At 46.4% G+C, this 23,029-nt stretch overlaps 1 protein-coding gene across 2 annotated transcripts; it reads left to right on the top strand.

Annotated features, from left to right (window-relative positions):
* Nucleotides 1-1,638: 1,638 nt before the first annotated feature.
* TNFRSF13B (TNF receptor superfamily member 13B) lies at nt 1,639-21,879 on the top strand. Of its 2 annotated transcripts, XM_080981284.1 has the most exons (6): nt 1,641-1,716; nt 8,724-8,849; nt 11,940-12,060; nt 14,150-14,266; nt 14,947-15,174; nt 19,383-21,879. In XM_080981284.1, exons 3-6 carry the CDS (start codon nt 11,955-11,957, stop codon nt 19,649-19,651), a joined length of 720 nt encoding a protein of 239 aa, XP_080837410.1. In that variant the 5' UTR covers nt 1,641-1,716; nt 8,724-8,849; nt 11,940-11,954; the 3' UTR covers nt 19,652-21,879. The 2 variants fall into 2 exon arrangements, with proteins under 2 accessions (XP_080837411.1, XP_080837410.1); XM_080981285.1 differs by lacking the exon at nt 8,724-8,849 and having other exon boundaries at nt 1,639-1,716.
* The last annotated feature ends 1,150 nt before the right edge of the window (nt 21,880-23,029 follow it).

Genomic DNA, 23,029 nt, shown 5'->3' with positions numbered 1-23,029 from the left:
GTACAAGGCGGAACAGAAAGATGGGTGTTTGGTTTCATGTCTTCTGGACGCTCGGCCGCCCAATGCGTGTCATTGAGGTGACCTAAATCTCAGAAGCAGCCGAAGCAGAAAACCAGAATGTGCAAGGAAGAAGTACCCTCCCAGAAGTGAAAAACGGATGTGCTTGCTGCAGAACCCCCGTGCTCATAGGAAAGACCAGTGCTTTTTTTATGGGGGGACGCAGGGGTACGCATACCCCTAAACATTTTGTGAATCTAAGTTTGGCCTCATTGAGGGGCAGTATTTCAATATGAGTAGGAAAATGGAAGTAGCCCTAAACATTTTTTAAAGGAAAAAAGGCACTGGGAAAGATAATTCGCAAGTGTCGCCCCTTCCACTGATACACATTGCTGAAGGCTCTTTGTATCCCTGTTTGAACCATAGTTATAAAACAGTAGAATCTGCTTCCATGACTTGCGGAGATGGCCGCCAACAAAAGAGGATGAGGCTAAAAATGGCTACTAGTCATAATGGCTATAAGCTGCAACTTCTGTGCTCGGAGGAAGCATGCCTCTGAAGAAAGTTGGTGGGGAATGAGAGACAAGAGAGAATTTCAGTACAGTTCGCATTTAAAGGCAAACTTATTTGCGCTTTCCAAAGCAACAGAAGAGAACCAAAGTGCAGCCATCCTTTGACATTTGCACTCCTCTGAATTTTGTAGTGCAGTTCTCTGGTCAAGTAGCGTGTACAAAAATGCATGGACTGAAATAAATTGTGCATAAAAATGCATATATTAGTAACAATGCAATAATGCATTGCATTAGGGAAGATATAAATATTAGGAAAAAAGTGTTTTGCAAAAATGTGTCTGTTAGGGGAAATGTATTTTATTAGGAGAAATTTTTGCTCAAATGTTGATGAATTTGCATGAGAATTAAAAAAAAACCATCAGTTTTGACTAATATACACACTTCTGCAAGCAATCCCCCCCCAATGTAATGAATTTGTGTATGCCCCCCCCATATATTCCTTTTATGTACATTCCCCCTGTTCTATGCTTTTTTGTAAACTTTGTTGAGTTGGAGAATGGCTTTGCAAAATTCAGAGGAGTGTGAACTGTGTTTCAGGTTGCCTAGTGCAAATTTGTAAAGTATGAATGATGCTGTTTCTCATTAAAATGCAGACAAAATTAATTTCCATCCCACCCTTAGTCCATCTCCCCAGCTTTAAGCCCAATGTGACAGTGAAAAAAACCTGAACCAACAGTTAGTATTGGAAAACAGTGATCAATCTCTCAGATTAAAAAGACACTAAATTGGGAATAGTACGTGTATAGCAATTGGGGGCTGGGAGAGCCATATTTGGAAGAATCTGCCCCTTCTTACAGGTCCACGACCCCTGGCAGGATTCAAACTGGCAACTTACATCCCTGGGTATTTACAAAATAAGCTGTATCCTCTCTCTTCAGAAAAAAGGTGTGACAAGGAGTTTCTCTATCCCCTTGGGACAGCTGTGAAAAAGGGCCTCCTACCATTTCAAGAGATTCATTGTGGGGTTCATTTGCATCAAAAGAATGCGAGGGAAAACCCCCCGGAAACAAACAGCAGAGAGGCTAATCAAATCAAGCACTAATAATAAATCTCTCTGTCAAGGACCAGAGTGACTGGGCTCAGGGCTCAAAGGGGAGATGACCTACAGCTGGGAGAACCTCTGAGCAGACCAGGAAGGTGGGGAAGTGTAAGTAAACACAAGTCCCTTTCTTTTCCTACGTGGTCGCGAGGGTCTGGTAAGGAGGCATGGCCAAGACTGGATGATGAATAGGAGTAGGAAGGCAGATGAGTGGGGTTGGCTGAGATTGGCGGGTCAGTGACTCATTCGTCCTAATGGACCAGCTTGCCCTAGTTGCTAGGCCCAGGCCTGGACACAACTCTGGGACCCCTGAGAACTATCTAGGAATGAGAATTTCACCAAGCATGGCTTTTTCTATATCAGGGCTGGCGACAAAGTTTTGCAAGGTTGGGCATTTGCTGAGGGGGCCCTACCACAGTTAGGGGGCCCACTGCCGAAAGACCCCTGGACCTGCTCTCCCGGTATACGCCGAAACCTGCTGGCTCGTTCACCAGCCTCTCACTCCGGCCCAGGAAAAAGCAGTGGTGAGAAAGAAGAGCGATGGCGACTTATGTAGCGGCCATCTGCCTTGCTAGAAATCAGGTTGTTGGAGTAATAAGGAAGAAGGAGGGGGTCCCGCAAAGGGTGCTTTGTCCAAGGGGGTCTTACAATATCTGCAACCAGTGCTGAGACCTGTATCACAAATTTAGTTCAGGATCAGCAGGGGAACAGGCATAGCTCAGTGGTAGAGCAGCTAGGTTCAATCCCCAATGCATATCGTCCCAAATTTTGGGAACCCAAAACAGACACACGTCTTCCAGGATGCACTCCCGGGTGTGTCACGTGACCCACGCCTTGCTCTCGCCCCCCAAAAGCACTTTTGGGGGGCAAGAGCGAAGCACAAGAAGAGTGTGTGAGGGCACAGCACCCAAAATGGCGCCCATTATCCCAGGCAAAAAAATAGATGTCCCATTTTTTCCAAGGCACTTGGCGGGTATGCCAGTGGTATCTCCACGTAAGAGGCATCTCCTGGTAGGGCTGGGAGAAACTCCCTGCAAGAAACTCTGGAGAACTTTTGCCAGTCATTGTTGACATTGTTAAGCTAGAGCAGTGTTTCCTAAACTTAGGTCTCCAGCTGTTTTTTTTAACTACAATTCCCATCATCCCTGACCACTGGTCCTGCTAGCTAGGGATGATGGGAATTGTAGTCCAAAAACAGCAGGAGACCCAAGTTTGGGAAACATTGAGATGGAGGTATCAATGCTCTGAGAGAGTATAAGGCAACTTTCCTGGGCCTTTGGTGATGGCAGAACAAGTGCTACAAGCTTGGAGGACTTGGGCAAAAGGCCCTCAGTGGATCTGCCCCCTCTAGGAATGGGCCAGCCTCTTCCTGACCATTCGTTGTGGTCCATTTGCTTATCCTTTCCTCCTAGACAGGGGGAGAGTTTTTATTCAGTTCACATTTATAGGCAAAGCTACTTAATTCACACCTACCGAAACAATATGCAAACGGAAGAACAACCACCCTTCGAAACCTGCTCTTCTCCAAATTTTGCAGCGTAGTTCTCTAGCCAAATAATTTGTACAAAAATGCAATTGATAGGGTAAATCGTGCATTTAAAAATGCATATATTACTGAAAACAGCAAAGAAAAATGCATTCTATTAAGGACAAGTATTTTCCAAAAATCTGCATAATTGCATACAGACGTGTATATTATAAGAAATTCACACTAAAATGCTGGTGAATTTTCATAAGCTTTTTGGGGGGGTTGGGATCATGAAATGGTGTAGAATTGGGGAAAACTCAATTTAAAACTGGAAAAATATGATAAAACTGGAACAGATGGGTCCATCCATCCCTACTCTGGGCCCAATCCATATTGGTTGAGAAAACCCAGAGCACGCTGCAGGCATAGCTATCGCAAGCTGTGACGTAAGGAAATGAAAATTGGCAGGGGAAATCCTTTTGGGTCTCCCGACTCTAAAATTCACATGAGCTGTGGAAATTCCAAGCCCTTAATAACCTCAGCAGCCACAGAGAGTCAGGATAGTTAGCACGCCTTAACATACAGAATACAAACAAGCCTGGCGAGTCAGAAAGAACCCAGCTACACAGCTTTTGGTTTCAGTCAGACCTACCGTATTTTTCGCTCTATAAGACGCACCAGACCACAAGACGCACCTAGTTTTTGGAGGAGGAAAACAAGGGGGGGAAAAATTCTGAATCTCAGAAGCCAGAACAGCAAGAGGGATCGCTGCGCAGTGAAAGCAGCAATCCCTCTTGCTGTTCTGGCTTCTGCAATAGCTGCGCAGCCTGTATTCGCTCCATAAGACGCACACACATTTCCCCTTACTTTTTAGGAGGGAAAAAGTGAGTCTTATAGAGCAAAAAATACGGTAATTCTGAGAGTGACTTGTTGAGAGCTTTCTGTCCCCAAAAAGAAAAAGAAAAAACAGCACAAAGTGATCTCCAGGCAGCCAACCATGTTGTATTCAAGATGACAGCAGCCTCGTGCAAACCTCAAAGAGTTGCTCTCTTGTGACAATTCCCCCCCCCCTTTTACAAACCTTACAAACCTGGGATTCCGCCCGACCCTGGCACATGCAATAGTTATGCAGTCTTAGCAAAGAGACAAGCAGAGCTGTGTTCTTTCCGCACGTATGACAAGGCCTGGTTGTGAAATGGCACTGAGACAGGGGTCCTCCTGAGGGTGTTGGACTCCAGCTCCCATCAGCCTCAGCCACCATGGTCATGGCCAGTGTGATGATGGGAGTTGGAGTCCTGCAACATCCCATCCCTGCTTCAAATGGAGGCTATCGTATTTTTCGCTCTATAAGACGCACCAGACCACAAGACGCACCTAGTTTTTGGAGGTGGAAAACAAGAAAAAAATATTCTGAATCTCAGAAGCCAGAACAGCAAGAGGGATCACTGCACAGTGAAAGCACCAATCCCTCTTGCTGTTCTGGCTTCTGGGGTAGCTGCGCAGCCTGCATTCGCTCCATAAGACGCACACACATTTTCCTTTTCTTTTTAGGAGGGAAAAAGTGAGTCTTATAGAGCAAAAAATACGGTATGTAAAATTATTATTACTATTGGAAGTGCTAAATGTTTTAATTTTTATTGTGTTTTTACATGTGCTGGAAGCCACCCAGAATGGCTGGGGAAACCCAGCCAGATGGGCAGGGTATAAATAATAAGATTATTCTTATTCAATATGCCTCCTGAATAAAGTATCAGTGTTGAACAGATAATGTTTAGATTTATTAAGTTTTAAAGGCCACATCTACACTATACATTTAAAGTGGTATCATACTGCTTTCAACAGTCATGGCTGCACCCAAATAATCTAGGGAACTGTGGTTTGTTAAGGGTGCTGTGAGATGTTAGCAGACCCCAATTTCCCTCACAGAGCTACAATTCCCAGAGAGATTTAAACACCAGGTCCTCTTCCAAGGGGATTCTGAGAACTGTTAGCACTCTTAACAAGATACAGTTCCTAGAATTCTTCAGGGGAAGCCATGATGTGGTCTGATACTGCTTTAAATGCATAGTGCAGATGGAGCCTAAAATGCATAGGCCGTCTCTTCCAACAGTGAAAAATAAATCCACGTAATGGAGCAGCTGTGTGTTTGGCTCTCCAGATGTTCTGAACTACAGCTCCCATCATCCCTCGCCATTGCCCATGCTCGCTAGGACTGATAGGATTTGTAGTTCAGTAACTTCTGGAAGGCCAGAGGTTCCCCACTGCTCTCCAAGAGAGCCTTAGGGCACTTCTGCATTATGGACTCGGTGCTGTTCATGGATGCACACCATCCTTGCAATGCCCTGTAATAATAAGTAATAAACCAAACAACATGGAAACAGCAACACCACTTTACATGGAGGAAGAAGTATGGAGTGACACCAACAGGGTGCGGACATTTCAAAAACCCTGCATGCATGAGTCGTACCAAGTCTGCAACAGCTGCCGTGTGGAAGCACGCTAAGGTCACATGCACGCCATTAACTTCTGAAGCATTCATATATCACTTTAAAAGCCATGGCTTCCCACACCGAAAGAATGATGGGAACTGTAGTTTATTTAGGGTTGAGAGAGAGTTGTTAGGAGTCTCCTATTCCCCTCACAGAGCTACAAGTTATCAGAGTGGTTTAGCAGCCCATCCTGCTTCCCAGGGAACTCTGGGAATCTGTGAGGGGAAGAGGGGTCTCCTAACAACTCTCGGCAGCCTTAGCAACAGTTCCCAGCATAGCTGTCAACCGTCCCTTATTTGGCGGGAAACTCCCTTATCCCAGCGCTGTGTCCCACTGCTGTCCCGGATTGATGATGTCCCTTAAATTTCCCGGGTTTCATGCTCGCCCGGCTCGGAAGGGAAGCAGCGGCTCGGGGTCCTCCGCCGCGCGAGAGAGCGCACATGAGCTGCTGCGTCTCTGTCTCTCCCTTTTCCCCCTCAGGGGCGTGTCGTGAGGAGACGGGTGGCGGCGGGCGGGCAGGCAGTCCCTCTCTTGCGAGACTTCCGCCGTGCTGCCAGGGGAAGCCGGAGGCGGCTGAGGAGGCAGCCTGAGGGAGGAGGAAGAGGAGGGGATGGGGAGAGACGCAGAAGGGCGCCGCAACCGCCTCATGCTGGGCTCGCGGGCGAGAGTCTCTCTTCCTCCCTCCCTCTCTCTCGGGTGGGGAAGGGCCGATGGAACTCCTCGCGCCAGGACGACGGCAGCCCCGACGTGCATAAGCTAAGCAAAATCCCTTATTTTGGCTGCTGATCCCTTATTTTCAAGGCTGCTGGTCCCTTATTTTCAAATCTGTAAGTTGGCAGCTATGGTTCCCAGGATTCTTTTGGGGGGAAAGCTTTGACTGTTGAAATGACATGAGAGTGCTTTAAATGTACTGTGGGGAAATGGCCCAGGTCACTAAACCAGTAGCTTTCCAAACTGCCACCTTATGGGAACTTTCTGGCTTGTTTGCTGGGGAATCCCAGGAACCCCTTGTGCAGTACAAAGGGTTGTGGTCATAGCTGTCAATGTTTCCCTTTTTTAAAAGGGAAATTCCCTTATTCCGAATAGGATTCCTCGCAAGAAAAGGGAAAGTTGACAGCTATGATCGTGGTGGTGGGTAGGGAGAGCATATTTTAAGGGTTCACTCTCCATTCCCTGACTAGGCCTGTTGGAGTGTGACCACGAATGCAGTCAATACCGCTCTTTGGGGCTGCATTGCATGTGGAGATGGACAATGGCAGGCTGCCTGGCTTTCAGGGAAGCCAGAGCACTGTTACTACAGTTTCCGTTGAGGAACCCCAGAGTTCACCAGAACGCAGCTTGAAAACAGCCACGCCATTGTGAAAGTCAGTACCAAAACTTAGAGACAGCCCAGCTGTCCACCTGAGGTGGAAAATTCAACTTGTGTCCCACCCCGTCCGTCACCTCGGCCTGCTTCACTGTATGGGCTCTGTCAGCGCAAAACTTAAAAGAAAAAAGAGCCAGCATCTATAAAGCCTGGTGGAAAACAGGCAAGAGAACCGTTAGTGGGGAACCATTGGCCTTTCAAGATGTTGCTTGAACTACAACTCCCATCATCCCTGGCCATCGGCCATGCTTGCAGGGGCTGGTGGGAATTGTAGTCCAGCAATCTCTGGAGGGCCACACCTGCAAGGAAGCGTGAGGAGATTGAATCCTGAGGTAGACTGGCTCACTTTAGGCTGCTGTGGAGGCTGGTCCATTAGGATAAATAGGGCAACCTCAGTCTGGCCTCACCCAGTACCCACCTCCCCCAGACCCTCTAAGGGTCCCTATTTTCCAGGAACAGTCCTGGATTTACAGAAGCTGTCCCAATTTCTGATTTGATCCCATGGCATCCCACTTTTCCTTAGGATGTCCCTATTTTCATCAGAGAAATACTGGAGGGTGTGGAGTTATCTGAGCCGCAACTTATCTGAAGGCAGCCCTGTATAGGGAAGTTTTGTCAATGTTTCATATTTTATTATGTTTTTATATATGTTGGAAGCAGCCCAGAGTGTCTTGGGCAACCCAGTCAGATAGGTGGGGTATAAATAGTAAAATTATTATCATTATCATTACTTATTATTATTATGGAATAGGAAGTCCCTATTTTCATTGGAGGAGTGTTGGAGGGTGCCTTCTTAGGGTGTGTTTGTACTGTCTATCAGTTTGTTCCTCCTTCTCAAACTCAGCATTGCCCTTGCATAACTCAGCTGAGAGGTAGAGAGGGGATGAATCTAGATTTACTAGGCCCTGCCTGTCATTGGCTCTGGCTGCCCCTCCTTTTGACCTCCCTGCCTTCTGCCCCATCAGTTCCAATGGACAGCAACAGCCATTGGTGTTGGGAAATGCCATTTCTGAAAGCCTCTCCATGTTTATTCCTTCATGAGTTGCCAAAATAATAATAATAATAATAATAATAATAATAATAATAATAATAATATTCTCTAGGCAGCTTACCGAGTGAAATAGACAAATTTAAATAGCATGCCATCTAGTTTAGAAACCAACCCAGCTATAGCAAATAATAAAATTCACTCATAAAAGCCAACATATATAGGCAGACACAAATCAAACCTTGAAAAAAGCACACCAAGAACTCAGGCCAATGTAAGTTTCAATAGTGGGAGTGGTTCCTACTCGCAAATTAATAGTCAGTTGTAATAAAAACTAATCCATTCAAAAGTATGTATTCTGACAAGGATTACAAACTCAAATAGAGATTACAAACTCTAACAGAGTTTTTAATAACAAGAACTCCAATTTATTTAACAAATCAAACCTTGGCAGCCAACCAGATAGATAGATAGATAGATAGATAGATAGATAGATAGATATAGCGTAACAAAACATATGCTAAAACCTAAAACTGGTAGAATTGTCCTAATTCTGTAATTCCGGGGGGGGGGGGGGGAGACATCAATTGTGTTAAAAGATGTTAGAGATGCTAAAAGGTCTGAGAAGATAAAAACAAAGTATTTGGTGCTGAAAAATCACTGACAGGCACACCAGGCCTCTTTCTCATGAGAGATTGGCAAATAGACGGTTCAAACTTCTGAAAAGTCACGGCTCCTTACACGTTGCCCTTCCAGAAGGAGGCTGGATCTCACCCTGCTTCTGTGTTTGTTTTCTACCTGCAGGGTTGTTTCCACGAAAAGGAATGCCAAATATCTACTGACTATTTAAACAGGACTGCCATACGTCCGGGCTTTCAAAGGTGGAATTGACGTCCGGGAGGGAAGGTGACACATTGTCCTGGATCTTAGGCAAGTTAATCGAAAAATTGCAGGTTTTTTGGCGTTTTTGTTTAAAAGAGCTCAACAACTTTGGGGTTAGTCTAAAAAAAAGCTCAATAATTTTGGGGTGTTCCTAAATAAAGCTCAACAACTTTCGAGGTTGTCAGAGCCTGCATCACATGGCTTCTCCATCTGATAATATCAGATAGATATTAGCCTCTTCTTGAAATATGGCAACCCTGCCTTAAGGTGATATGCTGCTGCTTTAAATGTATATTGCGGGGGGGGGGGGGTGCACAGAATGGAAATAGCCAGAGCTACACATCCTTAATCACATTCTGGCATTTGCCACAGAAGAAAGCATTGCCCTGCCATGGCAACAACTAGATCCGACCACAGGAGGGCGTATTGAAGCTGAAATTGTCACAGTGCAGAGACAGTTAACAGTGCCAGTTTTTCAATGAAAGCACCACAGGAGAATGAGCTCGGAGAGCCATCTGATGCAGGCTCAACTGTTCGAAAGAGAGAAAATATAACCATTGCTGCGTCTTGTATAAATTTTTGGTTTTCCAAAGGTACATGTAGGGCAAACAACTAGAATGGGGTCCAAAGACTCTCCTTGGGAAATTAGGTTAAAAAAAGGTATCACTTTCCTTTGCCACAATCCTTTTTCACTGGCCTCAATGTATTGTCCAGCATTCAGGGGTGGTTTGACCATTAGGGCAGATGGGGGGGGCACTGCCCCACCAGCCTCAGTCAATCCTCTTACTTGCAACCACTCCAGAGGATCGTCGTATCAGCTAAGTCTCTCCCTCCATTTCTAATATGTTTTATTCCATTTTGAAAACTTAAAACACATTAACTTCAAATTCAGTATACATTTCTATTTCAAAATAAGCAGGGTGGCTTCCCACCCTTACCTTACTGTTGTGTTTTTGTTTCCACCCACAATCTGCTGCATTTTATGTCAAACTATATCTAATAACATATTTCCTCTGTTACACTTATTGCCATTCTTAATCCGCTGCTCATAATTCAACCCCTTTCAAAATTCATTTGACTACAGTTCTTTCACAGGTATTCCAAAAAGGGTTTCCATTCTTCAATATAAACTAAGTCAGCTAAGTTTCAACATTGCCTCTTCTAGAAATAAGCAAGGATGATGATGGGGAATTCATTGGTTCTGCCTGTCATTGGCTCTAGGCTCCACCTCCGGTTTGGAGCCTTGGGATGCGGGTGGCGTTGTGGTCCAAACCACTGAGCCTAGGGCTTGCCAGTTGGAAGGTTGGCGGTTCGAATCCCTGCAACGGGGTGAGCTCCTGTTGCTCGGTCCCTGCTCCTGCCAACCTAGCAGTTCAAAAGCACATCAAAGTGCAAGTAGATAAATAGCTACCGCTCCGGCGGAAAGGTAAACGGCGTTTCTGTGCACTGCTCTGGTTTGGCCAGAAGCAGCTTAGTCATGCCGGCCACATGACCCAGAAAAACTGTCTGCAGACAAACGTCGGCTCCCTTGGCCAGTAAAGCGAGATGAGTGCTGCAACCCCAGAGTTGTTCATGACTGGACCTAATGATCAGGGGTCCCTTTACCTTTACCTCCCCCAAAGGTTCAGAGAAGGACAACCCAAATTATCAAGGGGGATGAAGCGACTCCCCTGTGAGGAGAGATTATAGCATTTTGGGCATGATAGAAGTGCATAAAATTATACATAGCACAGAGAAGAAGTTATTCTCCCTAGAAATGCTAGAACTTTGGGGACCCAAAGAAGCAGAATGTTGGAAGACGCAGGACAGACAACAGAAATTCCTGCATTGCATGGAGTTGGGCTGGATAACCCTCAGGCTCCCTTCCAACTCTGCAATGATTCCTTCTTCACAAACCACAGAGTTAAACTACGGAATTTGCTCCCGAAAGAAGCAGTGACGGGTCACCAAGTTGGATGGATTTGAAACAGGCTTAGGCAAACCCATGAATAGTATCAAGAGCTGCTTGGGAGGATGCTTCTGAATGCCAGTGACTGGAAACAGCTGGGGGGGGGGAGAAGTTCAGGTCCTGCTTTTAGGCTAACCATGGGCATGTGGCTGGCCAGCAGGGGTGCCAACTTGAACAAAATGTTGGGGGGCCCGGTTAAGCCCGTCACCACATGATCAACCACAAGACACGCACACACGTACACACACACAGCATTTGAATGCCAGTGCCCATCAATTTTGGGGGTCCAAGGCCCCTCAGATAGTTCATGGCATAGCTGTCAACTTTCCCCTTTTTTTAAGGGAAATTCCCTTATTCCGAATAGGATTCCTCGCAAGAAAAGGGAAAAGTTGACAGCTATGGTTATGGGCAAGGAAGCAAAGGGACCTCAGCCCCTAGGAGTTAGCTCCTATGTTGGCCACTGTGAGAAAAGGATGCTGGAGATTGAAACTTGAGATTGAAAAAAAGAAGAAGAGAGAACTAAGGCCACATTCATGACATGCCTTTATAGCAGTACCACGCCACTTTAAACAGCCATGGCTTCCCCCAAGGAATTCTGGGATCAGTAGTTCATTAAGGGTTCTGAGACATTTTACAAGGCCCCTGTTCCCCTCCCTAGAGCTACAGTTCTCAGAGTTCCCTGTGAAGAGGGGTTGATTGTTAATCTACTTTGGCAATTGTAGCTCTGAGGAGGGAGAGAAGAGTTTCGTAACGACTCTTGGCACCCTTAACAAGCCACAACCCCAGAATTATTTGGGGGGAAGCTATGACTGTTTAAAGTGATATGATGCTGCTTTAAATGTACAGTGGTACCTCGGGTTACATATGCTTCAGGTTATAGACTCTGCTAATCCAGAAATATTACCTCCGGGTTAAGAACTTTGCTTCAGGATGAGAACAGAAATCGTGTGGCTGCAGCAGGAGGCCCCATTAGCTAAAGTGGTACTTCAGGCTAAGAACAGTTTCAGGTTAAGAACGGACCTCCGGAACGAATTAAGTACTTAACCCGAGGTACCACTGTATGGTGAGATTGTGGGCTAAGACAAACCCACCCCTGGTACCCTTCTTTGTGGTCCTCTTTTGCAGAGAGTGAGCCTGGCGCCATTGCCCCTTCAGTGAGATTTTCACTCTACCCCTCTCTATTTCCACAGTCTTCCTGGGTTGCCATGCCGTGTGCAAAGGATGAGTTCTTGGACGAGCTCTTGCAAAAGTGCGTAGCCTGCAATGTCACATGTCACCCGCGCCCATTTCAAGGATGTGCCGATGCCTGCAGTGAGTGTCCTGGGAACATGTGCTGTTTTATTTTTTTTTTAAGTTGCAATATTTGCGTGCCTCTTTTCAACCATGCTGCTCCCAGATCCTGGAATCAGATCAGCTGACATCAGTTGCTGCATTCCCCTTGCAATGGCAGCTCAGAAATAGCCCTTGATGGTCCCAGAGAAACATAATCTCTCCCGGCTCCTGGCTCGCTTTCCTGGAAAAATGGTGGTATAATTTTTTTTTGTAAAAAAAAGAGAGAAAAAAAATAGGATGTTCTTTTGCATAAAATTTGCACAAAAATTTAATATGTTAATTTGTAAGCTTAAATGCAAAATTAGTGACTATGATTTAAGATTGCATTTATCTGTCCTGGAGAAAAGGGCGGCCAGGTGAGCTTTGTGTTTTGCACAACCTGCTGTTCAGGTGCTACTAACCTTTGATGGGAAGCTGCAAGGGCCCTCTTGCCCTCCTTTCTAAAGGGTATTTATTGGTGTTGCCAGACCTCCAGTCTGACCTGAAGTCTCCAGGTGTGCCTGGCCCCCTGTAGATGTCAGATGGAGGTGAATCTCCAGGTAGACAAAAGTCCCTTTAATAATAATACATATTATTAAGAAGACTTACTTGCAGCTTGCAAGCTTACAAAGCCCAGCAGGAGCCAGCTACAAACTGTAGCATACTTGGAGGTGGGGAAGTGCCCCACCATTAACTTCCATCTCCAGGGCCCATCCTGTGACATCACCAGGGGCCACCCTAGCTCAGAGGTTTGGGATGTGAAACCTCAGGGTTTGGGATGCTCCTGATTTGACAACTCTAGTATTTATCTTTTGGCCAGACTCGGACTGGACAGCCCTTCAAATAGGGAGCTCCACCAAGTAGGAAAGAAGCTCTAGGGTTGGAGAGGGAGTGTTTTCATCAGAGTCCTCTTCCAGAGTCCACCAGATGTTCCCACTGGTACTCAGCCTTGGTCAACATACTTCCCAAAGGGAGCTTGTTGCAGCAGGAGCGGGAGACACCCATAACTCTTCACCAGCCTGATTCATCTCTGACTCTTGGCTTACTCTCCTGAGTCAGCTTCTGCTTCTGGACTTTGCTCTGCCACAGGCTCCCCCAGCTCACTAAGCCCTGTTACCTCTTCAGTTTCCAATATCTCCTCCTCCCAGTCTTCTTCTTCTTCTCCCTGTGACCACTCATTGTCGTCCCACCACCAATCTCTGGGATCTGAGCCTTTGTCTCTTGGGGGTTCCCCAGCTGGTAGCTCCCACTACTCCCCAGTGCCCAGCCAGTCCATGACATCGACCTTGGGTCAGTCACTAACCAGCCTAACCAGCCTCACAGGGTTGTTGTAAGATTCAAGGAGGCGGTGAAGAACCACGCACCCCCCCTTGAAGGAAAGGTGGGCTATAAATGCAATTCAATAATAATTTCCAGAGCAAGAAGCATATTTTCTTTGTTTGAAAAGGTTTTAATCAATCGGTCTAATGGCTAATTGAATATAACTGCAACCCTAATTGGAATTGGCATGGGTTACGGAGCTCATTTACGAAGAGGGATGTTGAATCTGCAACTCCCCGTGTATTTTGAACTACAACTATTATCATCCCTGACCACGAAGGCTGGGGTTGACAGCAGCTGGAGTCTAACCGCATTGGGAGTGCCACAGACTCCCCCATCCCCGTCAAAACAAAATATTATAATGAGCTAATTTATGAAGCCCATAAAAATAATCACGATCCCTATTTATCACCACTTATTTCTGACAACAAGCGCTATGCAACATCTGAAGGGTGCGTCAGCCATGCTTGGTGGATGCAGGCTGATTTAACAGCCGGCAATAGGTGCAAAAAGCTTCAAGGAATAAGGTGAACCGGCTGGCAAGCCAGATGCTCCAGCAGTTAAGTGGCGAGAGGAGAGCAATCCCTCTTCCAGCTTTCGCCAGCCTCAAGGATGCTGCTGTTCCCATGGCAACATGAGCTGGTAGCCAATGAACTGCAGGCGGGCCCAAGATTGGACCGGAGAAAATGCTGACTCGTGACTGGAGCATCTCGCTCGTTATTTATTTAATACAATGGATGCAAATCCTGTTTTGTCTCCTTCTCCTCAGGTTCCATGGACTGCAGCAAACATGAGGGCTTCTACTACGATCGGCTCCTGAGGCAGTGCTTCAGTTGTGTTAGTATCTGTGGGCAGCACCCCAGGGAATGCAACCCTTTTTGCAAAAGTAAGTGCCTGGGATGAATGGGCCACATTAGAGCTGGAAAGTAGGGTTTTCCTCACTGGATTCTCAGCCCCAGATGATACCTCCAGGCATATAGAGAGAGCGTTCCCTCTCAGAGTGTAAATACAGCTCAACTCCTTCCCGCCCCGCCCAGACGCAACACTCCAGAATTAGGTTACAGAGCTTCTGTGTCGGAGCATGCCTGTATAAACCAAAACGTTGGGGGATAAAGGACAGAATTCTATGCTGCTGCTAAGATCCAGTGTACGCTATGCCTTTAAAGCACATTTGAGGCACATCCTTCCCCTCAAAGAATTCTGGGCACTGTAGTTTGTTAAGGGTTACTGGGAATTGTAACTCTGTGAGGGGGAAACTACAGTGCGCAGAATTCTTTAAAGGTATAGCGTGTACGGCGGATGTGCCAACACACCAGGCAGATTCGAGGTGGGGGGGAATAGTGTAATGTGTGTGTACAAAGTAAGATTTAGCTTTTGCCTCTGGCCCTGTCCACCACTGGCCCGTGGCTCTCGGAAGGTTTCCCAGAACAGAATGTGGCCATTGGGCTGGTAAAGGTTCCTGATCCCTGCGTTAGGCACTGTGCACAGGATGTTCACCAAAGCTCCATGGAGGATTCCTGCTAGATGAGCAGCTGTTGACCTTGATGCCCCTCCATTGACTTTCAGAGGATGCTGCACCTACCTTGCCAGCAGTGGCTGCTCTCCAGGGTGTCCAGTGCAAGATGGACAGTGCGTGTGACCAGCGGATGGTCATCTACATGGTCTTGGGCATCTGTCTGTGTACTCTGCTCTTCTCCTTGCTGTTGACTTGGGTTCACTTTAGGAAATGGGTGGATGCGGCGATCTGCCAAGCCGGTACCATCGCTTGCCGGAAAGGAAATGACAGCCCCAAAGGTAAATGCTTTCTATCATTTGAGTTCAGATTTCTCAACCTACCCCAAATGCAGAATCTACATTGTCCAGCATAGAATCGGGTTAGATCTACAGATGCATCAGAATCAGGTGGTGGGAGGTGATGAAGGACTGGCTCACAAATTTATTGACAGCTGCACGAGTTATTATAGTTAGGAAGTGGAAGGGGCAGCAGAATATAAAATGGAAGAATAGTATAGAGATGTGGGATATAGCTATTAACGATAAATTAACATGTGCCATTAAGGTAAGATGGTGGACTATGCAGGAGAAATGATTTTGAGGAGATATGGAGGGCTTTTGTAGAATTTGTACTGTTAAAATGGAAAGGGGTTAAACCGTTGCAAGAGGTGTTGAAGTTTTGGGAGGTTGGATAGTTACAATGGAATGGTCTCAGTGGTGGGGTGCACATTTTTATTCTTATTTATTTATGATTATTACTTTGTCAATATAAAATAAAATGAATCAGGTAGTGGGGAGGACTGTACGCTTTAGATAAGTAGGTGTGGCGATCACATTGGCATATGCTCCTCCTATTTTATTTTTTTTAAACTTTCCCTGCAAGTGGAAAAGCAGAGCGTAAAGTTGGCTGAGTTAGAACTCTTAACTGCAGTGAGGTTTGTCTGAAGAATGTTAAAAACTACGATTCCCCACTGAAGTCTAAAGAAGCACAGTCTACTTTCAGACCTCAGCATTCTGCTTTATCAAAGGTTGTGTTTATGCCACAGTAAACTGTCCTGGTCTAAGGATGTAACCCACAGTAAATTAATCTATTTGATTAATAGAAAAGCTGGCATTAATTTAATTTTTTGAAACATTAAATATTTGCAAAAAAAAGTGACATACACTGGACAGAGAATGCTTTCATCTGTTCTGGCAGGCACTAACACCCCCCCACCCAATAAATAATAATTTGGTTCTCTCCCACCCACCCCTTTTATAATTGTTTACCCATATGTGGATTTCTGTATTTCACTAGTTTAAGTGATCAAGTGCCTATGAGAAATCAAACAAATCTCTTTCAATAGAGGACAGCCCTAAAACACACACACACACACACACACACACACACACACGCACACGCACTCTCCTTGCCAAGAAAAACTGTATAAATTATTTAACCCACTTAAAAACATGCTTGCTTGTTTCCTGCTTCTGCTAGGCCAGGGGGACTTTGCAGGAAACTATGAAGATAATGGAAGCCCCACACTCCCATCTCCAAAGCACACACTCACCACCAAAAATCCTCCCTAGCCCACACCCCATCTCCTCAGACCTCCCTGGTCTACAATGTTCAAGTGGGTCTTTGCCACCAGGACTTGGAACCTTTCTCAAAGCAAAATTCAGGCTTCGTAGGCTGCTGGATTCCTCACTCAATGGTGGCTTGCCTTGTGTAGGGTTGCCAGGCCAGGAGCATCCCAGACCCTGAGATTTCAGAGCACAAACCTGAGATCTAGAAGCAGCCTCCGGTGGTGTGACATCGGTGAACCTTGGAGATGGAGGTTAATTGGGAGGGCTTTCTGTGCTATGATTCAGTCGGTTCCCGCTGGGCAGAAGCTTGCAATATGCATACACAGTCTTCTTAATTGTTGTTGTTGTTGTTTAGTCGTTTAGTCATGTCCGACTCTTTGTGATGCCATGGACCAGAGCATGCCAGGCACTCCTGTCTTCCACTGCCTCCCGCAGTTTGGTCAAACTCATGTTAGTAGCTTCAAGAACACTGTCCAACCATCTTGTCCTCTGTCGTCCCCTTCTCCTTGTGCCCTCCATCTTTCCCAACATCAGGGTCTTTTCCAGGGAGTCTTCTCTTCTCATGAGGTGGCCAAAGTATTGGAGCCTCAGCTTCATGATCTGTCCTTCCAGTGAGAACTCAGGGCTGATTTCCTTAAGAATGGATAGGTTTGATCTTCTTGCAGTCCATGGGACTCTCAAGAGTCTCCTCCAGTACCATAATTAAATGCACTCTGATGCCACCCCTCCACATGCCACCTGGAGGGAGCCAGGCAAACCTTGAGACTTTGGGTGAGGCCTGAAGGCTTGGCAGCCCTAGCACCAAGCCATTGCCTCTTCTTGTTTACATTTTCAGCCTCATAGAGGCCTTTCCCCCCCAATGCATTTGTCTTTTATCTATGGCATTGCTATTTACTGCATTCACAGCCTGTTTTTCCTCCAAGGAGCTCCAAGAGAGCGTTCATGGTTCAATCTCCCCCTGTCCCTTGCCAATCATATTCCCGCAAGATTGTGGGGTAGGTTAGTTTCGAGAGATAATGACTGGCCCAAGGTCAGCCGGTGAGCTTCGTGGCTGCGTGGGGACTTGAACCCTGGTCTCCCAGATCCCAGTCTGACACACCGGTCTTCAACTGGAAGGAAAGATTCCACAAGTAGGCGATGCCACAGGTCGCCGCAACAACCACCCCTTTATCTCCCCTCCAATATTATTTTCTTACTTTTTAAAATTACAGTGATGGGGAGAGAAAGGAGAAAAACAGAGGAAAGTACCATTCCACCTAATGCTCAGGCTGGGGGTGCCATTATTTATTAGTCAAAACAGCATTGCTCATGCACAAGAGGGAGTTTGGGGAATAGTGGAACCCCCCTGGTTAATAATAATAATAATAATAATAATAATAATAATAATAATAATAATTTATTATTTGTACCCCGCCCATCTGGCTGGGTTTCCCCAGCCACTCTGGGCGGCTTCCAACAAAGATAAAAAATACACTAAAATGTCACATATTAAAAACTTCCCTGAACAGGGCTGCCTTCAGATGTCTTCTGAATGTCAGGTAGTTGTTTATCGCTTTGACATCTGATGGGAGGGCGTTCCACAGGGCGGGTGCCACTACCAAGAAGGCCCTCTGCCTGGTTCCCTGTAACTTGGCCTCTCGCAGTGAGGGAACCGCCAGAAGGCCCTCGGAGCTGGACCTCAGTGTCCGGGCAGAACGATGGGGGTGGAGACGCTCCTTCAGATATACTGGACCGAGGCCGTTTAGGGCTTTAAAGGTCAGCACCAACACTTTTAATTGTGCTCGGAAACGTACTGGTTTGCAGCAGCGCAAGAAAGGGAAGGACCCCCCCCCAAAAGCCTTCATGCTACATCATTTTATTACAGGTTCCAGCTGTGCAGCTAAAAAAAAAGTTACACTAGTGTGTACTCTACAGGGTTAGGCTTTGACATTCATTCTTGCTTCCCTGTGGAGTAGTTCTGTGAAGGGGCAAGGGCTCTCCCAGGCTGGAAAGAGATTGGTGGGGGAAATAGGGGCATTTCAGGATCAAATCAGAAGCTTTTGGAATTCCTGGCCTGTCCCAGGAAAATAGGGACATTTGGGAGGGCATGCGTAGCAGTTAAAACTGCCATAAAACCAATAGATGTACCCCAAGCACTGAAAGGTATTGTTTAGCGCACACTGTTCTGCCTCTTATGCTCAGGACTGAGCAAGATTCTATTCTGCCCCCCAAACCTCACAGCAACCCAATAATTCTCTCACGCCTTTCCCAGCCTCCTCAGATACCCTTTGTGCATTGTGCCATCCATTCCACTCTGTTGTGCCTCTTTTGGTGTGGAGGCCTCAGCAAATGCCCAGCTTGATTGCCTTGTGGATGGATTTTAAATATAATGGATAAACATGCCCTCCAACATTTCTCCAATGAAAATAGGGATGTCCTATTTAATAACATCATCATCATCATCATCATCATCATCAATACCCCACCCATCTGACAGGGTAGCTCCAGCCACTCTGGACATCTTCCAACATATATAAAAACATAATAAAACATTAAACATTAAAATAAACCTTCCTTGTACAGGGCTGCCTTCAGATGTCTTCTAAAGGTTGTATAGTTAGTTAACTTCTTGGCAGAACTACATACCCCCCAAAAATTTCTCCAATGAAAATAGGCACCCATTACCTCCAATATGCAAAATAGGGACGTCCTAAGGAAAAGTGGAACATTCCGGGATATAACCAGAAACCGGGATGGCTTCTGTAAATCTGGGACTGTCCCTGGAAAGTAAGAACACTTGGCCTGGATAAATAAAGGCCCAAACCTCATGCAGTGATTTTCATGGCTGAGGTGAGATTTGAACTCGTGTCTCCATGCTTCTTACCTGATACTGCCTGCCACACAACACTGGCAGCTTCTGGGAAGACTCCCACTTTAATGCACATGGGCTTATTTTTCAGAGTGTCTAATGGAAGCGGGGAGCGTGGGGAGCGGATCCAGCGGCAGCCGGACACCAGAGCCCATTGAAACCTGCGGCTTCTGCTTCCCTGAAGCAAGCCCTGCCGTTCAAGAAACCAGGGCCCACAGGATTTACCAAGCCGGGATGGAAGGGGGTCCCGCCGTGGCAGGGACTGCTGGCGCAGGGAGTATGGGAACCATTCCTACCCCTGAAGATGGGCACTTCCAAATTATATGCTCTCCCTCGCAAGAAAAGATGCAGGTGAATTGAGATACTGGGCAATGAGATACTACAGGACCATAGCCGCCCCACCACACTAGAGCAAAGCTGCGTGAATTTTCCAGGTTCTTCCTCCACACAATTCCCCTGGGAATGCCTCCTTACACAATCTGCAGAATCCGGCAGGTAAAACAATTCATTGGACTCAGCCACTTCAGGACTGCAGGTGGCAGCAATTTGCATGTCTGAATTCTACCCTCCTTAGAAAGACCTCCCCGCATATAGAAAGCCAGGGCTTCAGGAGTAAAAGTTTTGCAGCCTAGTCTTCTCTCTTGACAATACCTGCTACTTACATTAACAGTTAGGAAGTCTTTCCCTGCTCTCGCACATGTTCTAGATCAGCAGTGGGCATGACATCCCAGGGGGAAAGCCCTTCATTGCCTTTCTTTCAAAACCAAAACCAAAACCAAAACCAGCAGCTAGTGAAGAAAGCCTAATTCTTTGTCTGTTCACAGGAATAGGAAAAGTGTTGAGAGCGTTTGGATGAAAGATCATGTTTCTACTGACCCCGATTTCAAATAAACATGCCTTACTTTCTGCAGTATGTGCCACAGCAATCATTCACAGGTATAAAAAATCAGATATGCCTACAGTGTTTATTTTACACACCACTTTTTCCTCAAAGGAGTAGTGCACATGGTTCCCCTCCTCATTTAAACATTTCCCCAAGCAATCTGAGACTCTGCAGGCATGCCTGCCTTTGCTCTTCCCACTTCATGCCTCTCTTGGTTCCGGGAGACCAGGGAAGAGGGGAGCTTGTCACAGCAGGAGGGGGAGGCAACTTGGCTTCCTCACCAGCCAGACTCATCTCTGCCTCTTGTCTCCCTCCTTTCCTGCTTCCGCTTCCATTTCTGCACCTGAACTCCTCTCTGCCACAGACTCTCCCATCTCACTAAACCCTGTTAGCTCTTCAGCTTCTGACACTACCTCCTCCCTGTCTTCTCCCTCTGACAACTCATTAACATCCCACCACCAGTCCCCAGACTCTGAGCCTTCTACGCTTGGGGGTTCCCCAGCTGGTTCCTCGGCATCCAACCAGTCGATAACACCCTTGGGGTTCCTTTCACAATTCTATGATTTCAGTGGCACTCACTTGCAAATCCTGCATGCTTAGCCCTGCAGCTGAAAGGCATATTTTTTTAAACCTTCCCTAAAGAGTGGCATGAAATGAGCCAGCTTCAATAGGACTGCTAATAAATCCCATCACAGCTACATGGCAGGCTTTTCGCCATCCTAAAAAGTACTTCAGCCCCGAGTCATTTTGCCATAGAAGGCTTTACTGTACTCAGGCATCCCTTGGTCTACATCTCCTAGATTTTGTGCAAAAGCCTAAGAAACCTACTGGATAGGCGGATTCCCAGGAAAATGGTTGCACAACACTTTGCACTGGGGCCCAATTAGGCATGCCTATTTGAAATGTTTTGTGAGTGTAGAGAGCTACGATCACTGCAAAGGCTCAACAATCTCAAACGCTTTTTCGAGAGGCGGTGGAAAGCAGTTGCGGAGTTAGAGCAAAAACGTAATGTCAGAGGAAGATGAGTATAGCTTAACAAGCAAACGCCTTTCCTTGCCTTCCAAAAAGCAGCTTATGAAGTACAGAGACGTAGGAACACTGAGATGATCCCTGCTGAATCAGGCCAAAGGCCTATTTAGTCCGGCAGCCTGTTCTCAGTGGCCAGCCTGATGCCTCAATTGAAAGTCTGCAAGCAGGTCATGAGTGCAACCCCACTCTATGGTTCCCAGCCTCTGGTATTCCCAGCCACTGGGGAAGGAGCGGTTCCCCCCCAGAAATGGGAAACTTGAGGCGGGCCTGGGGAGATCAGGACAGACTGTCGGAATGTTTTGTACAGAGGTGTTGAAATGGCGTCTGTCTACTTTTATGGCTCTTGGATGAGTGTAAAATCCACACAGAATATAACAACGTTTGTCTTCAACCCGCTTGTGGAGATTATCAGAGATCACAAAGAAAGGAATATATGATAACAACAAGAAGATGAGGAAAACAACAAAGAGAAGATTGAACAGAACTGTGAATATTATTTTGACAGAACTGTGTAATTAAAGCAGCAGCAAGAGAAATGATCAGATCCCTTTCGGAGCTCGAAGCATGGGTACCCCCAACAAAAATTTTAAAAACTTGGCTGCGTAATTTGGAATTATTGTGATTTGGAATTAATGTGATGTGATTGGCCTGTTAATAAAAATTATTTTAAAAAAAACAAAAACAGAAATGGGAAACTTGTAATCTTTCAGGTGTTTTAGCACAACTGCTCCCACCCTCCCTGTCCATATTGGCTGGGGCTGATGGGAGATTATTATTTTAATTGTCAGGAGCCAAAGTCAAAGAAAAACATGGTCTCAGTGAAGTCAACTCTTTATTCAAGAAACCGAAAACAGCGTAGGCCTAGCGATTTCACCAACTCTTCCCAGTAGGTCTTGCTCCCACACGGCAGTCGAGAGGACCAAAGGCCCCTTGCTTTCTCAGCATCAACTAGGAATCCTCCTCTCCAGGGTCTTTCCCACATAATCTCAGGCTGCATCTGTGCCTTCTTCATTTCTCTGCAAGTTCTAGGAGAGGGGTGTGTGTGGAGAGCTGGTTCCAGCCACGGCAAGGGAAGATGTGGATCCCTGTATCGCTCTGTCCCAACCCCGCACCCCAGGGAGGAGATTTAGAATGAACACACAGCTGGAAAGCAAAAGGTTAAATGCTTGCGCCCCCCCCCCCATCGATCCAGTCTTCTATGGCTTCCTTTCTTGCCTGGGATAGGAGCCCCAGCAAACACAAACCCCTCCACATATATTGAGACTGAACGACGTGTCAATACATGTAAATCGCTTCCAATACTTGGAAGTTCATTACAGTGGTACCTCAGGTTAAGTACTTAATTTGTTCTGGAGGTCTGTACTTAACCTGAGACTGTTCTTTAACCTGAAGCACCACTTTAGCTAATGGGGCCTCCCACTGCTGCCGCGCCGCCGGAGCACGATTTCTGTTCACATCCTGAAGCAAAGTGCTTAACCTGAAGCACTATTTATGGGTTAGCAGAGTCTGTAACCTGAAGCGTATGTAACCCGAGGTACCACTGTATGGTAAACAGGAGTGGTTTTTATGGTCGAAAGCAGGCCACGCCCCAGTCACCACCAGCACATCACCAACTACATACGGCTTCCTTGGGCCGAAACGCTCCCCAGCAGAACAAAGACAAGTTGATCCATCAGTTGTAAATAAAGCACATTCCCAGCCTGCCGCTGACAGCAAGCAGAAAGTAGCATTGAGACCGGCCGACCCGAGATGCTATTTAATTCAGCATCCGCTCGCCCTCGGGCAGGCCTCCCCCTGGTTACCAGGCAACCGGAGCAATAGCACTG

Source organism: Podarcis pityusensis (assembly GCF_964106645.2).
Source record: "Podarcis pityusensis genome assembly, chromosome: 14".
NCBI lineage: Eukaryota > Metazoa > Chordata > Lepidosauria > Squamata > Lacertidae > Podarcis > Podarcis pityusensis.
Note: the sequence above shows the minus strand (reverse complement) of the source record. Positions and strands in the feature narration are given on the sequence as shown.

Coding starts and splice junctions, on each gene's coding strand:
- TNFRSF13B (XM_080981285.1), top strand. CDS start 11,955: ATGCCGTGTGCAAAGGATGAGTTCTTGGACGAGCTCTTGCAAAAGTGC. Junction 12,061..14,149: donor AGGATGTGCCGATGCCTGCA/GTGAGTGTCCTG, acceptor CCTTCTCCTCAG/GTTCCATGGACTGCAGCAAA. Junction 14,267..14,946: donor ATGCAACCCTTTTTGCAAAA/GTAAGTGCCTGG, acceptor ATTGACTTTCAG/AGGATGCTGCACCTACCTTG.